The sequence below is a fragment of the Abramis brama genome, assembly GCF_963993115.1.
Source record: "Abramis brama genome assembly, chromosome: 15".
NCBI lineage: Eukaryota > Metazoa > Chordata > Actinopteri > Cypriniformes > Leuciscidae > Abramis > Abramis brama.
In genome coordinates this window covers 20,906,069-20,923,469 of record NC_139977.1, presented here as the reverse complement: position 1 = coordinate 20,923,469, position 17,401 = coordinate 20,906,069, and the positions used below count along the sequence as shown (strand labels likewise).

The 17,401-nt window shown below is 36.2% G+C and overlaps 3 protein-coding genes across 3 annotated transcripts; 1 reads left to right on the top strand and 2 right to left on the bottom strand.

The window, feature by feature from the left end:
• Positions 1 to 4,280: 4,280 nt before the first annotated feature.
• Positions 4,281 to 5,255, bottom strand: LOC311097009 (odorant receptor 131-2-like; the record flags this gene model as incomplete). Its single annotated transcript, XM_084136477.1, has 1 exon — positions 4,281 to 5,255. The coding sequence occupies one exon, from the start codon at positions 5,253 to 5,255 to the stop codon at positions 4,281 to 4,283; it is 975 nt and encodes a 324-aa protein (XP_083992603.1).
• A 3,418-nt stretch (positions 5,256 to 8,673) lies between these two features.
• LOC311097680 (odorant receptor 131-2-like) lies at positions 8,674 to 10,244 on the bottom strand. The gene has a single exon (XM_084137522.1). The coding sequence runs from the start codon at positions 9,929 to 9,931 to the stop codon at positions 8,960 to 8,962; it is 972 nt and encodes a 323-aa protein (XP_083993648.1). The 5' UTR covers positions 9,932 to 10,244; the 3' UTR covers positions 8,674 to 8,959.
• Positions 10,245 to 13,194: 2,950 nt separating this feature from the next.
• b9d2 (B9 domain containing 2) lies at positions 13,195 to 16,402 on the top strand. The gene is made up of 4 exons (XM_084137564.1): positions 13,195 to 13,351; positions 13,844 to 13,938; positions 14,177 to 14,302; positions 15,338 to 16,402. The coding sequence occupies exons 2-4, from the start codon at positions 13,851 to 13,853 to the stop codon at positions 15,649 to 15,651; spliced, it is 528 nt and encodes a 175-aa protein (XP_083993690.1). The 5' UTR covers positions 13,195 to 13,351; positions 13,844 to 13,850; the 3' UTR covers positions 15,652 to 16,402.
• The last annotated feature ends 999 nt before the right edge of the window (positions 16,403 to 17,401 follow it).

Below are 17,401 nucleotides of genomic sequence, written 5' to 3'. Positions count from 1 at the left end.
GCCCATTCTCAAGCAACCTCTGGAGCACTCGTCTGACGTGTTGAACGTGTTCCTGCAGAGAAGAAGAAAATATCAATATGTCATCCAAGTAGACATATATGAACTGGTCAACCATATCTCTCAACACGTCATTGATGAGTGCTTGGAAAACAATGTTCACTCCATGCTGAGACCGAGTTCAGACCCCATCCTATTCTGGGTTCGTGCTTGACCAGCCACGGATGACCCAGAACGATGGGAGCTAAAGGTGACTCAGTGAGCAGAAAGGAAGTGTTTTCAATATGATTTCCAGAGGTGATGAGGGTAAGTAGATCAGTGGAGTGTGTGATACCAGGGAGTTCTTGTCCGTTTAATGCACTGACCGAAATAACATGTTCCAAAGACTTGATGGGAACCTGAGTACATAAGTACCATAGTACATAAGGTTTCCCTCAGCTCCAGAGTCAATGAGTGCCTGGCAGTCATGAAAACGGTCTGCCCATTGCAGTCTTACCGGGAGGAGAGTGGTAGAGGATTTAGCCATGGTTAGCCCACCTGACTCCTTCCTACTATCGGGTCCACTCGCTCTCCGACGTTCCCTCTCCTCCCGGGAAAGCCGAGCTCGACCTACCTGCATGGGTTCAGGATCTAATGGTGGGCTGACCGTGTTCTTTCCTCTGGAACTGGAGTACTCAGGAAATGTTGGCATCAAAGCCTGGTGTGAGTGACTTCCTCTTTGCTGCAAACGCGCATCCACGCGCAAGGCCAGCTCAATAAGTCCGTCCAGACTCCTAGGTAGCTCCAAAGTATAAATCTCACGTTGAACACGGTCAGCCAACCCATGCAGGAACATGTCCCACTGCGGGAACATGTCCCAAATAGTTGATTCAGTTGTGTTGGATCAGGGTTGGAGCTGAACTTTGCAGGAAGGTCTCCAGAAACAGGATTGGGCACCCCTGAATTAGAGCATTCAAGCCCTGTCTGTGAAACCGGGCCAAAACATTCTTAACAAAGCGACAAATTGACAACTCACTATGGAAACAGACGCTAAGAAAAAGCGTGCCATACTGCTTCTTTCTTCTTTTGTTTAATGGCTATTTACATACTTAGTGCATATCGCCACCTATATGGTGGTTGTGCAATCATTTTTCAATCTTTTCGTTTAATAATCTGTAATCACTACGAATAAGAACTAGCCTATATTGTTTGTTTGATGCCTTTTACATAATAAAAATGAAGCTGATTAAATTAAATACAGTCTGTGCCTGCACAGTGTATATATATATATATATATATATATATATATATATATATATATATATATATATATATATATATATATATATATATACATATATATGTATTATAATAACATAACCATTACTTTGTTTGTTTGTTTTAATAGTGCTTTGTATATCGATATAACTAAATAAATAAAATTGTGCGCAATCTGTTACGCCCGCAGGAGCCTCATCAATGTGGCACGCATTGAGAGCATGTTTGTTGAGACTTCCACAGAAGGTATGTAAATGTTTTAATCTTTAGACCACTTCTATTGAATGCTATTCGAGTGTGAAGAGAGTTTCAACCAGTAGGTCTATAACAGAAAGTGTTTATGAAAAAAATACCTACCCTACCTTTAAAAAGCATCAAAATGTTATTTATTGTTTGAATTTCATATGATAAAATTGACAGAATCTGTATTAGATGCAACAGATCAGTCCTGGTGGCTTTTTTGGCTGATGCCTTATCACAAGAGGCTGTTTTAGTCACAGCAGCTATAGAGACATAACTAAAGATAATAACAAAACACACTAACACAAACAAAATACACATGTGAAGGCTAAATCCAGATTCTTATATATCTGCAGTCTGAAAAGAGTAGTTCTTGAGCAGAATAAAGGCATTGCTTTGTTTGTAGTATCAATGGTATAGGAAATAATCAACTCAGACAAGCACTGAATCAAACCCATCATCCAAATAACACCAATGGCCATGTTAGTTCTTCTGGTGATTTCTGCATGTCTGAGAGAGATGCAATATTTGGACATAAGAAATCAATTCCCTTTTCACTCACCTATATTTATAGATGGTTTGAAAGTGGAAAATGGTGTAACAGCAGCAATGGTGACTGGACATCGAAGTTATGGAATCCGTATTCCAAAACAGTGCTCAATTTTCTCTGCTGAAGCACGTGCTTTGCTTTTAGCTTTGGAACAAAAATACACAACAAAAGGATTCTATAATTTTTACAGACTCTAAATCTTGCCTTCAAGCAATGGACACTTTAAAATGTGTTCATCCTTTAGTGGACTGCATCTTAACTAAAGTGGATTATCTACAGAATCAGTTCTTCAGTATTATCTTCTTCTGGGTTCCAGGACATGTTGGACTTTCAGGAAATGAGCGAGCTGATGCAGCTGCTAAAGAAGCTCTTAATCAGGAAGTTAGTGAATGTCAAATTCCTCCCTCAGATATTAGACCTTTTATTAATCAGTATTAAATAAGTGGCAAGAGGAGTGGAGTACGTGCAAGAATAATAAGCTATATGAAATTCATCCGGAAATTTCAAACAGACTTTTAACTCTTAAAACTAGATCTGATCAAGTGGTATTCACCAGATGTCGTATCATACAAGTTTGACTCATGCTTTTTTGCTTAAAGGTGAATACCCAACTTTATGCATGTTTTGTAAGATTCCCCTCTCTGTTAAACATTTTATTGGACTGTCCTGTGTATAATACAAGTAGAATGCTCTTTTATGAAGTTATTTCACTTAAGGACTTATTTAGTAAGATTATGCCTGAAAAGGTTTTGGATTTTTTATCTCTTTAAATGTTAATTAAAATGTTTTTTTTTGTATAATATGACTTATTGTGTTTGTTTTTATGGTATTTATATGATATTTGTATTTTTGTAATGGAATTTTTGCCATGAAAATAGCCTTAGATGCTGACATGGCATTAAATAAAACATTCTGTCTATCTATCTATCTATCTGAGAGGGATGAGCCCTGACAGAGAGAGCATTTTTCATAATATTAATCCTACAGCAGATACAGACAACAGTGAACTCATAAAGAGATCAAGCCAAAGCAGTATTGTGAGATAAAAAGGTCACAATTACTTTTCATTTTTTAATTCCGTGGTAGAGACATGATGAGTTAAGTGTATTAACGAAAACTGTCTATAGGCCTACCCTTCAGGGCTACACATATTTTGTAGTCAAGGAACGATTTTCAATAGAAATTTAGCAGATGTATTCTATAATGTCCGCTATGTGATGTATTATAGAAACACAAGACGAAACGAGATGAATATACAAACTCACGTCAGACTTTACTCAACAGAAGCTTCTAAGCAAAACAGACACAGCCAAACAAACCCAGAGCATTCAGACCTCAATAAAAGAACAAAGATGTCTGCTTTGCTGATATACAAGTTCCTGTACATTGGTAAACAACATCAACAAATTACATCTCAGCTGAGCATTATAAGAGAATGTCATAAATTCTTACATTCAACGAGGTTAAATATATATATATGATTTTTAATACATTTATCAGTATGCATGTGTGCATATATGCAGGGTCTTGATGAAATCACAATACAGTATGTCCACCTCTACAAATAATTATAATAAAAACAAATCATAGGGCCATTTAAAAAGATGAATTGATCAATTTAACTGATTGCACAGATGCATTGGAAAGGACAGAGCAGTCATGTCAAACAGTATGGATAAACTCTAAGACGCTTGGATGAATTGAATTCAAAAACTGTGCATGTACTGTTACAGACCATTGAGCAATAATCAACTCTATAATTTATACAATAAAAGGAAAAGCTGTAAAAGATTACCCAAACACATCATATGAGTTTTTGTTTATGAACAAATTATCTGACATAATGCTACATAAAATGCTTTAGCTGTTGCACATATTAGACTGTTTTTATAGATTTCCAGTATTAGAGGCTTAAAGTCTCATATTTTAACTATTGTAAATTATTGACAGTGTGATAAAAGCAGTTGTCATAAGATTAAATGGATAAAAAACATTTTACATCCCATATTTGTGGTTACTGCACAAACATTGTGACAAGTGTGGTTTAATGTGATCGGTAAATACATGCTTTTCCATAAGTTAGTTATTTTTGTGTGGTTGATCTCAAATATCTCATCATCATACACAAACTCATATTTTAAACTTTAAGAGAAATCTATTTTTGTATCTTAATAATGAAAGAATATTATCAACTAAAGCCTTTTAGATAACATTTACATAGTTTTTTTTCCCTCCATCAGTTAGTATCTATTTTTCCTCCTCCTATCGCTGTATTACATCTATTTTGCTTTTTGAGACCAAATATGAAATAGTATTTAAATAAAGAGCTAAAGGCCTGGTCTCTCAGGCCATATATAAGAGAACTTAGACATTTGGGGAAAATCATAAACACTACAAAGCAAAAATACATTACATGTAATGATGTCATATAGTTAGTATAAACATAAATGATTTCTTGTATAACTCCAACTAAGATTGATGCAGCACAGAGACCCAGCTGTATTAGATGCAACAGAACAGTCTTGTTGGCTCTTTTGGCAGACATTTTATCACAGGAGGCTGTTTTAGCCACAGCAGCTATAGAGGCATAAGTGAATATAATAACAAAAGTCACTACAACAAAAAATACACATGTAAAAGCTATTTCAAGTTTCTTATATATCTGCAGTCTGAAGAGAGTAGTTCTTGAGCAGAACAAATTCATCACTGTGTTTGTTGTATCAATGGAATAGAAGATAATAATCTCAGACAAGCACTGAATCAAACCCATCATCCAAATAACACCAATGGCCATGTAAGTTCTTTTGTAACTGGTGATTTCTGCATGTCTGAGAGGGATGCAGATGGCCACATACCTCTCCAGTGACATCAAAGCCAGATTTAGGACGGCAATCTGATAGAGGGATTGTGCAGCCGCAAGAAGAATGATACAGACATTTTTCAAAATAAAAATCCTGCTTACAGCACACACAAATAACACTACACTCATAAAGAGATTGAGCGTATCGACCCAAAGCATGTGACCAAACAAAATGTAGCGAGATGTCTCCTGAAAAACAGTCTTTTTCTTCAAGGTGTAGATCATGACTCCATTGACATAAAGGAAAATAACACATGTGGTCACACACAGGAATGTTTTCACCGGTGCATCTTGATCTACCAGGAATGGACTCTGAGTGAGATTAGATGTAGAACCATTAAAAGCAGACATATTCAGAAAAAATAAAACATGAAGATGTTAACCTTAGATGCTGGTATAGCACACTGACTAATACTGCAATCTACAATGTCCGTGGATTGTGTACAAATCTCCAGGCTTGTGTGCTGTTGATGGCACAGAGTGAGAAAGATCAGAGCGTCGCACTTTAAATATTGTTAAATTCATTATTATGTTACGTACGTGTTGAATCCCAGTGGTTGTTTCGTGTATGTGGGGGGTGGGGGAGGTCTGTGTGTGTTTACTTTGTTTACCTTGTAATTTGGCAAAACTAGGAGGTTTGTTGGAAGCAGGGCCGGATTAAGAATTCAGAGGCAATTTACATAATTATTCCTATGACGTAAAATCCATATAGCCTATAAATGTAGCCTACTGTATAAATGAAAATGAATATTTCAAAAGTATATTTTACATTACACTATAGTATAGTTCTTCACTTGCAAGAAATAAACTCTTGAGCTTTTATTTTGGAGAAAACACCAGATCACCATGCTGATCGCGAAAGCAAAGTACGCACTTTTCTTTAAATCACGCAGCACAAACAGAATGGCTATATAGGCTACTTTTTTAAAGTCTTGTGCTGTTTTATAAAGGCACAAAGCCATATCACGGTTTCGATTTTAGTTCGTTGGCAAAATATAACGCTAGAGACCTTTATGTTAGGCTATAAATTTTACATCTCATATGTGTTGGGAAAAGGAGAAGAGCGAGTTCGGCAAAAGGCTACTTTCAAGCACCTCACGACCTACCACTGTAGATATTTAGTGGCGGGTGTCTTTTTGCCAAAAAGACAGGCACTTAGTGCAAATATACGCTCCGTTATCAGAAATGTAAAAAAACAAGGATTTTTTTTTCTTCCACTCACTTGGGCCCCATAATGCCCATTGGATAATCCGGCCCTGGGTGCCCCCCTATTGGCTGGTGCCCCAGGGCACTCGCCCAGTCCCGTCTATGGATAATCCGGCCCTGGTTGGAAGCTAGTTATTATAGCTAATAAAGTTTTAAAAATTGATATTTTTCTTACACAAACGCATCGCTTCGCTTCAGAAGGCCTTTATTAAACCCCTGGAGATGTATGGATTACTTTTATGATGGATGGGTGCATTTGTTTGGGCTACAAAATATCGCCCCCCATTCACTCCCATTATAAAGCTTGGAAGAGCCAGGATATTTTTAAATATATCTCCGATTGTGTTCGTCTGAAAGACGTTAGTCATATACACTTAGGATGTCTTGAGGGTGAGTAAATCATGTGATAATTTTCATTTGTGGGTGAACTTTAAGCTCTGTAAATTACTGCTAATTAAACTTTTAAAGTCTGCATGTAATCAAAATGGACAAGATATCCATTGTTAGTGCACATTAATAATCTTTTAGTGAACAATTAATCCATGCAAATTAATCCAATATTTGTTTGTCTTCATAATCTTTAATCAAAATCGGAAATTTGCTTTCCCTCTGGAATGGTGTTCCTTCTCTGATGATGTCAGTTTGACGGCTTTGGGCAAAACAATCTTAAAGTCACCATGAAATCAAAAAAGATTATTCTAGTTTTTTTAATGGAATATTGCAGTATTATAAATTATTTGTCATTTATATTTTCAAAATAATTTCCCCTTCCTCTTGCAATGCATGTCATCTCTTCTCTGATGATGTGTTTTTGGCGTAAGGGCGGGACAACCATGTCACTCATATGAGATCACATCAATAGCAAACCACAATGATACAATGATCCAATCAATTCCTGATGGACAAAATCAAGTCCCGCCCTACATTTTTTAGTTTGAGACGCCGCTTCACTCAGTCATACACGGTGCGTCTGAAATCACATACTGAGTAGAATTTGAATTTACTTCACGAAAAGTATGCTCTATATAATATGATTATGGGTAGTAAAATTAAATTCGTACGTACTAAATCTTCCATGTTGTTACTGTCATGTGACCTACTAGCATCAGTTGCTTCCATTCACTGCCATTCACAAATCCTCTCCTGTGGCCTCATGGGATAGTAAAGTGTCCATCGAATCCGCACTTCAGAATCTCGGAGGAAGTAGGTCATCCGGATACTTTTCACTTACTGTTTTTCGAATAGTGAAGGAACCGTGAGAGCTTTGAAACACAAAGACAACACAGAATAAAGATAGAATTAAATTGAGGCCTCGTCCACACGGAGACGCGTTTAGCTGTATACGTAATTTTTTTGTATCATATTGGCGTTTCGTCCTGACGGATCCGGCGTTTTGGCAGCCTGAAACCGCAATCTTTTTTAAACCAGATCCCAAAGTGGATAAATCTGAAAACAACACCCTTGTGTTTTCATATGTAGGCCTACAGCAAATCCGTATATTTTGTGAAACGATGATGTCATCACCCCACGTGTCGACCCTAGTCAGATGTCTGTTGTCTGATTAAGACATTTCATATTTTGAGTCGGTTTCAGTGTTTTCGTGTGTGCACAGATATTTCTCGAGACGACGCTGTCACGTTCTGGGTTTTGTTTCTTGTTCTTGGTTCTTGTCTTGTCATGTGATTCCCTGTTTGTCATGTGATCCTGCCATGTGTCTTGTCATTGGTTAATCGTCTGATTATTGTTCACAGGTGTCCCTTGTCTTGTCGTTAGTCTTGTGTATTTATGCCCTCATGTTTGCCCTGTGTCTTTGTCTAGTATTGCATGTTCTATGTCCCAGATCCGGTTTCTTGTTTTCTAGTCTTGGTTTGTGTTCCTGGTTTAGTTTAGACTTTCCCCATGCCTAGTCATGCTTTTGTTTTGTATTTGTTTTATGTTTGATAATTAAATTGCATTTGGGTTCTCGACATCTTTCCTCCAGTGATTTCGTTACAGACGCCGTGTTTACAGAATTATTTTCAGAACGAGGGAAAAAAAGATCGGATAGGGAAAGTTCTGGCTTCATGTGGCATCAGGGAGCCACTATCAATATGCGTATGCAGGGTATTTGAATTCGCTTTTGAACACATGCTCGCTTTCTACTTTGACTTTCCAATTCGCAATCACGCATACTGTGTATAGGGAGCCGCAGTACTGACTCAAAAAATAAAGTAATGACTCACAAGCTGATGATGACCACTGAGTTTTGCGCAGAAAGTGCTTTGACATGGCTTTGAATGTATTTTTTAATGCAAACAAACAAACAAAACCACTCACAGTGTTGTTTGCTTTCCAGATCATGTGCACGCATACACATGCAACAGTTTACATTAATTTTTTTATGATCAAATGAGAGACATATGTTATATTTATCTACATAATCATGTTAGCAACAAAGAAATTAAGCAGTCAGTAATTTACACGGAATTTTATTTTTCTCATTGTTTCATTTTCAAGTACATTTTGATGTCACACATGTTCCATAAAACAGTATATGACTAAAGAAAATGAACCTTTATGGTAACTGTAATTATGTTTGTCATATGGCTGGAAAGAGTGCAAAACATGGACAAATAAAACAACCCTTGCAAAACACCTTCTCATATCTGTGGTTACTGCCAAAATTTTTTTGTTAAGGTTGCATGTTTTGCCAAAGGTCAGCTATTTTTGTGAGGTTCATCTCCAAAATCTCATTGTATAAAGACACAAGTTCATATTTTGCAATTTAAGAGAAATTTCCTTTTGTATCTTAATAATGAAATAACATTATCTATTAAAGACATATTTCAGTAGGTTTTTACAATGACTTTTCAGCCTCCTCCTGCTAAATGTATCTCTGTATTACAACTGTTTTTCCTTTTGAGACCAAATGTAAAGTAGTATTTAAATAAATATCTAAAGGCCTGGTCTCTCATGCCATATATTAGAGGACTTAGACATCTTGGAAAAATCATAAACACTACAAAGCAAAAATACATCACATTCATTGAAGTTATATAGTTAGTATAAATATAAATGACTTCTTGGATAACTCCAACTAAAATGGATGCAGCACAGAGACCCAGCTGTATTAGATGCAACAGAACAGTCTTGTTGGCTTTTTTGGCAGACATTTTATCACAGGAGGCTGTTTTAGCCACAGCAGCTATAGAGACATAAGTGAATATAATAACAAAAGTCACTACGACAAAAAATATACATGTGAAAGCTATATCAAGTTTCTTATATATCTGCAGTCTGAAGAGAGTAGTTCTTGAGCAGAACAAATCCATTGCTATGTTTGTATCATTGGAATAAAAGATAATAATCTCAGACAGGGATTGAATCCAGCTTAACATCCAAATAACACCAATGGCCATGTTAGTTCTTCCGTAGGTGGTGATTTCTGCATGTCTGAGAGGGATGCAGATGGCCACATACCTCTCCAGTGACATCAAAGCCAGATTTAATGTAGAGACCTGATAGAGAGCTGTTGCAGCAACGAGAAGGATGAGGCAGGCAATTTTCATAACAAAAAGCCTACAAACAGCACACACAAACAACACTACACTCATTAGAAGATTGAGCGTATCCACCCAAAGCATGTGACCAAACAAAATGTAGCGAGATGTCTCCTGAAAAACAGCCTTTTTTCTCAAAGTGAAGATCATGACTCCATTGACATACAGGAAAATAACACATGAGGACACAGACAAAAATGTTTTCAAATCTCGATCCACCAGTGATATAGTAAGAGTGATGTTAGATTTAGAATCATTCAAATTAGACATATTCAGGAGCATACACAATACCAAAAATGCTGTTATAAAACACTGAATAATACTGTGATCTATAAAGTCTTTGTACTGTAACTGCAAATCTCCAGGCTTGTGTCACCTATGTTGTTGAAGGTACAGAGAATGATCAGAGACCATCGCACTTTAAATATCAATGTAAAGCATATGTCATGAACTACGTATGGAATCCCAGTGGCTGGTTTGTGTGTCAAAATGACTGTGAAAAACAACAACAACAGTAACACTTGGAGTGTATTTCAACAATAAGTGCCTGACTAACAGCATCAAGTATAGCAAATCCCAGTGGTTTATGTGTGCGTTTGTGTGGAAATATGTATTTAATTCTTGAAGACAGTCTGTGCATTTACCTCAGACTCTGTACTAACTATTTTTAACACAGTTAGGCAAAAGATTTCTCTGATCTCACAGTTGGGAAAAGCTGATTGTGTGGACAGATGGTCAGTTAATGAAATTAATATATTTAATATCTCCTTCAGTTTGTGTATTAATGGAGTTTAAAGAGTTTTAATGGAGTGTTTAAATCATTATTCGTTATTACACAGCTCTCTGGGATACTTGGTCAATCATGGGATTCAGCGATTAGATATTGTCCATGCAAAGTCGTCTAAGATTATAGTGGTGAATGGCAGATCATGGGTGCGTTTCAAAGCAATGTTAGCCAACTATGGTCACAAGTTCCATTGTTACTATCACCATAGTTCAACGAGTCGGTGTTTCCCGAAACCATAATTCCAGTGAACATTCGCAAACAGCATCGCAAAGTTGTGTGGTTAACGACCTCTGGTAGAAGCATTAGTTTCTTGTTTGTATTAAATGTGAATAAAGTTTTAATGTATTACATTAAATACTTATTATGAGCAAAATAAGCAAGCTGACATTCAGTACAATCTATTTCTTTCATTTCTAATACATACAGTAGGCTAAAAATTTCATATATATCTTTAAGTTTGTCAGTAGATTAAAAGCACCGTTTTTAAAGAGTGTGCATGTGCTCTAGTACATAAAAGCCATTGAAACTGGCGGAGTGTGTAAAAGTGCAAATAGCCCGCCTTGTTTGCAGAGGCTATTTACACTAACTCCGCCCACTGACGTCTGGCCAGACAAAATTAAGGAAGATGATAAACTGTCGACAGTAGCGATAATGTTGGTGAAAGTTTTGATGCAAATCGACCCGAGTTCGAATCTGCCTTTTGTCCAAACTCGATCTACTCCCTTTTCCCATCACATATCAGATTGGAAAGGCATTTATTTTCAATAAAAACAAATCAAATATTCGAAAATATATGGAAATAAAGTGTCTTACGTGTGTTTAATAATAAAGTTTTTTATCAGTTAGGGTTAGTAGGGAGGGATTTATTGTCCCAATAAGGCGGCGTCCATTTAATAATTTGAATAGATAATCATTTACATTCTGTGTTATTATTGCATACAGTTTAATGTACAACAACACTGAGTCATAAATAGCATCTGTCACTATTTATAAATATAAATATCCTCCAATACTATTTACACTTATAGCAAAGGAAATAGGTCTAACGCTATTACATTGTGTAGCCTATATCGCTATTTTCACTTAGTGTAAAGAGCATATCGCTATAAGAAAATGCTGCTGTTTTCACATAGTGTAAATACAATTCTATTTGCACTTAGTGTAAATATAATCTATTGCTATTAAAACTTAGTGTAAATAGCAGCAATCGCTATTTGTACTTAAACAGCATCTGTCGCTAAGAAAATATTTTCACTTAGTGCAAATAGCCGCTGTACGATAATTTCAACATGGCGTGAACGCACCTTCATTTATCATCTAGTGAAAATAACTTACGAGGACTAAAGTACTGTATTAACGTAAAATTGTTGCAGTGCTAGTTTTGTTGCTTGGCCGAATATTTTGTTTATACAGTTAAAAGACAATATACAGGTAAAATAATATAATTTGTGCTACTTCATTACTTTCATATAAAAAATAATCTCTAATTAATATCCTACTATTATAATTAGTAGTAGTAGTAGAAGTAGAAGCAAAGTGTGGATTCCCACCTGCTGTGTAAAAGGGAAAAAAAGTATCTTATTTATTTATTTGATTATGTGCATTAAAATAGGATATGCACTTACTGTGTTTATCTGAACCCTCAATCACATCATGTCAATCTTGCGGGTTACATCAGAATCTACTTGCAAACAGTCCCTTGCGTTTCCATTATTAAGTACATTAAATATTTAGTATATCTCTGTGTGTTTGTACAAATAGGTCTCTGGGGGTATGAAATGTGGTGTTGATGTCTACCTGAAGTGGTTACTTTGGGCCACAGGGAGAAGAAAACCTTATGTTTGGCACATGCTGTCCTCTAGATATGTGCCCTTATTATCGAGTGTGCTATGTAAACATTAAAGTATAAAATAAACACAAAATCTTAAGGGGATATTCTAAGAAGTTGTCATGTAGTGACAGACATGCTGATGAAACTTACTCTCCATTTGTCTAAGAATATAAAAAAGTAAAGAGCTAATTACAAAGTTTCCATAAACATAAATATGATCTATCATGGTTAAAAGACTCAAATCATCCAGTCTTCTTCACGATAAAAAACTATTATACTACAATAAATAAACAAAGAACATAGCATATGAATATAGCTAGCCTACATGCATACAGAGTGCATTACTAGAAGTTTAGGCCTATTTTAATTTAGACAAATACGCAGATGTAGCAAATCGAGCATTGGCTGTAATTGAATAGAACTTTGGAGCTTTCATATATATTTTATGTATCCTATTACACACACCATTGAATAATATTTCACCCAGTTTTTGATTAGTTGTGTAAAAATTGAAAGCTATTTTCAGAATATGTATTATTTTTACTATTTGTTTAGATTATCATAACATTCGAAAAGTAAAGGCAATTTGAAAAGTAGCAAAAGCAACAGATGGAGGCATGGTAAAAATTCATTACTGTTTTAATGTGACATAAATATAGCAACAAAAAACAAACAAACCAATACACCAGCTATAGAGGATACATAGCCTTATGAAATATTTTTTGTGAAGGAGCGATGTTTCAGTTTTTGAAAGATAAGCGTATAGTAGTAGGCTACGATCTATTAGGACATACTTGTTGAATGAAAATAACACATCTGTCATTGAAGTGCAACGGTAACAATAGTCTCTCCTCCTCTTTGCTGGCAATGTAACGCAAGCTCATGCACGCCGCAAGATGGCAGTAACTAACCTTGTCAAATCAAAACACAGAACACGAGGAACTGGGTTGCTAAGGAAATCAAATCAAGCCTGAGGGCGCTGTAAACAGTGAACAAACGCTTACTGGATTAATATTAATGCTCGCTTTACAATCTTACCAGCTTTGCTGATCAATGAATGATTGGGGTGATTGTGTAAATCGTGGTACGCGTGCTAATTATAACTATTCTGCTTTGTTTATGGCGTTGTGAAACTGGAAAAGGAGCGTAGATTGCCAGGTCGTTAGTTAGCTAACGTTAGCTGTTCAGCTAGTTTTAATTTACCCTAGTTACAAGATGGATAGATATCTGTAGCAAGACTGAACTAAAAACAAAAACTTGTATATAAACATGTTTTGGTGCACCTAAACAACTTGTAACGGTCTAAAATTGTATTTATAGCCGAGATTATTATAGATGTTTATAAAGCAAAGTTTATCAATGCAAACAACAACGATACAGTATAAAATAAGCACAAATATGTAAACAGAAATAGTGAATATATGTTGGAGCAAAAAAGAACAATTAAACAGAAAATATATTCTAATCTAAAAACAAATATTATAGTGGAATATGCTAATGCAGTGTATGAAATTGGTTATATGACCATTTGAACAGATGCATGTGATAACCAACATACTGCATAATGTAATTTCAGGACTCTTATGGCAGAATTGCATATAATTGGGCAGATCATTGGGGCCACGGGTTTCCCACAGAACAGCCTCTTCTGCAAATGGGGTGTACACACAGGTGTCTTTTTTGTTTTATTTTTTACTAATTTATACTGTGTGTGTTAAAATCTGAAGTTTACACTAGCTGTACCAAAAAACACTGATCTTATAGACAATTATTGTGTTTTCCTTACAGTTTTTAAAGGTGTAAAGATTGTTTTAATGCTTATTTGATGTGCCAAACTTTAGCCTATATAATATATAAAGTTAAAGTAATAATATAAACTACAAAAACGTTTTCACTTTGTGCCATTCAGGAGGAGCATGGAGGCTTCTTGCTGGTCTGAAGGAAGGTCAAACTCAAGTGGACATGCCTCAAACAGGGGACATGGCATACTGGAGCCATCCCATTGATTTGCACTACACTACTAAGGGCCTACAAGGTATTTGTATTAGAGGTCGACCTATAGCAGATAGTAGATTTTACCAATACCAATAGCTAGGTTGGACTGCACTGGCCGATAACCGATTAATCAGCTGATAGTTTTTAAAATGGATTTACTGAATGAAAACTGAAATAGTGCTAAACTTTATTAACCAGAAAAACAAAACCGGTGCCACCGGTGGGCAAGAGATGTAGCCGGTGTTGCTTCTGAACACCGGTAACACTGACTATCTTAGCAAGCCTAATGTATATGTATACTCTCACACTTTATTTGCTTCTATTTTGGAACACTTGGTGATTATCTAATCAAAATGACAAAATATGGAGGTCGCACCGGACGAGAAGCGTAGCGGCTAGGACAACTCACAGATATCGCACACCGGATACGTCTCGTTCAATTCAAGCTGTGGTCCAAAACAGTTTACCAAACATGCAAAAGTTCACTTCAAGAATGAACAAAGTGGCATAGATGAGTTTGAAGTTCGGCGTTTCTGATTTGTTTATGTTTCTGTCGGCTGCATGAACATATCAATTTGCTTTTTCACGTCACTAGCATTAAAAATGCAAATTCACTGGCTAACTAATGCATAAAAGTGACCAGCTGGACATAAACTTAGGCAAATAGATGTTAACTATCATGACATCAAACATTTGGGTCGTAGTGTGTTTTTGTCACATTATTTTAACTGCGTGATGTACTACTAATGTTAGCGTCCTCTGAAATCTCAACGGTAAACATACTACTGTTCTCCACTAATGCAGCATAAAGTCAACAAATTAATTACTTTATAATGATATGAAAGCATGTGCTGTAGTTTACTGTGTACACCGTTTCATTGTCAGTGTTTTAAATCCGCATCTGAAGTGTCCGGCTCACGTCTGTCTCGCGTGTCAAAACAAACAACACGAGGCGTCAGTTGTTCCACCTCTAGAGGCCGCTCTTGTTCTGTATCTTGTACAACCTTTAATTTGTATTATGTTTTAGTGCCACTTAAACGTGATTTAATATATAGGATGTGTTTTCTACTTCTAGGATGGCCAAAGCTTCACCTCCAAGTGTGGCATCAGGACTCTTTTGGGCGATGCCAGCTGTATGGTTATGGTTATATCCACGTACCATCAAGCCCAGGACAGCATCGCCTGCAATGCGCTACATGGCGACCGCTGGGATCCTGGCAGGATCAACTTGCCGAGATGTTTGTCGGAGGAGGACCACAACTGCGCTCTCCAGATCTCATTTACAGTGGCGCAGACCGATACAGACTCCACACGGTTGGCATGGGCACAGTTGAACTAGAGCTGTGCGTTATTCTACGCCACTTCGACAGATATGGTGTGGAGAGCTGAGAATGGACTGTGGACTGATACACATTTCAGATCAGAGATATGAGGAGTGAAAAGAAGGTAAAATATTTTGTTATATTGGACAGGAGTTTTTAACATCATGTAATGTGTGAATGTAAAGGTGAATAGTTAAGTATATAATACAATGAGTTGAGTGAAATGGCAAGGATGGATTTACGGCTACAGATTGATAATGTGTTTTTGTGCGTTGGATCTTAAACAATACTTTTTTAATTTCATTTTTCTACATTTTTTGTACACTTTGTATGTTTTATAGAATTGTGTTTTGTTTTGATGCAATTAAATTTGGCAGTTTTCAAAGGTGAATCAAATCTGAATCAAACATTTTTAAATCGCTCATCATCAATGCTTGATGAGAAAGACCTTTCAAAGAAAAAAACTGACGTTCAGTTCTATGAGTGCATAGTTCTTGTTTGTTTGTTTTTTTTATCTTTATGTAACTGGCTTTTTGTAGCAGGCTCTGTGTTTTGTAGATAGTGAGATACAACTCTGTCACATTTTGCTCATTTCCTGTGTGGAGTTTCTAACTGTTTTAGTTAGACTAAAAAAGACAAAAGAGCAAGTTAGATCACAGCTCATTTTTGTGTATGCTGTATGTTTGATGTAAAATTGAGGAAGTTTAATTTGTTTGTTAACAAATTAATTAACTTTGTTCTCTGAATGGGCATGGAAACAGTTAATAATAATAAAAAAAAGAAAAACGGTTGACACCATCCTGTTTCAGAAATGGAAACATTGGCTGTTAGAAGTATTTTAATGCACTGTTTCATGTCCTGCTTATACTGAAGTTCATCAGTTCCTCTCTAAAATCTGTTTCTTTATTTAGACAAAAAGAGAGATGGGGGAGGGTTGTTGTTTTTTTACGTTGAGGAATGTGCAGTTGTCATCATTTGTTGGCTCTGCTAATTCGCTGTTAAAATCTGCTTTCTTCGAAGAGTTCTCAAGTTTGAAAGTAGGATACCCTCTTTGGGAATTGCATCTGCATTCTGTAAACACAAGCTGTGGAAGATATTTCAACAGATAAACTGCTGTGCTAGCATACTTTCTGTGTTGTGCGATTTAACTGTTCCCTTAACATACCCAGCTAACCTATTTAAAAGTGCACTCATTTGTTTCTTACTCATTAAAAATGATTTAAATACAAATAAATGAAAGGATACTTTTGAAAAATGTATTTAAAATCATGTATACTCACACATGAGAAAGGCTATCGGTAGCCTAAAGGCCATGATAACTGCCATCAAATTTTAGCACAACACCGGAATTTCCACATGAAAGAAGGTAGAGCCCCAGAGCACGGCTACCTTTTATGTAATTGTCATGGACCAATCGCAGTTCAGCGTGAAGTTTTCCAGAACGTTTGCACTGGCAAGCACCTTTGTTTGGCCAAATTGTGTTAAAAAATGACATCATACCCATTTGTTTTTCGATTTTGCAATGGAGAGGGTCGCACTGTGGGCCGCCATTTATGAGATCACCTGACCAGGTAAACTCTACTCACTTTATCCTGGTTACCCCCATTAGTATTTAACACTTTTGCTCACGTAATAAATGGCTGACTGTGATTTGCTTTTTTGTGTGATGTCCAACCCGGCTATTATATCCTGTTCTCACAAATGTGAATAAAAAAATAATCATTCTAATTCTATGAAAATATGAAAGTTCACACTACAACTATAACAATAATGACACAGAGGAACAATATCGCTGGAATGGATTCACTTTCAGAATT

Coding starts and splice junctions, on each gene's coding strand:
- LOC311097680 (XM_084137522.1), bottom strand. CDS start 9,931: ATGCTCCTGAATATGTCTAATTTGAATGATTCTAAATCTAACATCACT.
- b9d2 (XM_084137564.1), top strand. CDS start 13,851: ATGGCAGAATTGCATATAATTGGGCAGATCATTGGGGCCACGGGTTTC. Junction 13,939..14,176: donor CAAATGGGGTGTACACACAG/GTGTCTTTTTTG, acceptor TGTGCCATTCAG/GAGGAGCATGGAGGCTTCTT. Junction 14,303..15,337: donor CACTACTAAGGGCCTACAAG/GTATTTGTATTA, acceptor TTCTACTTCTAG/GATGGCCAAAGCTTCACCTC.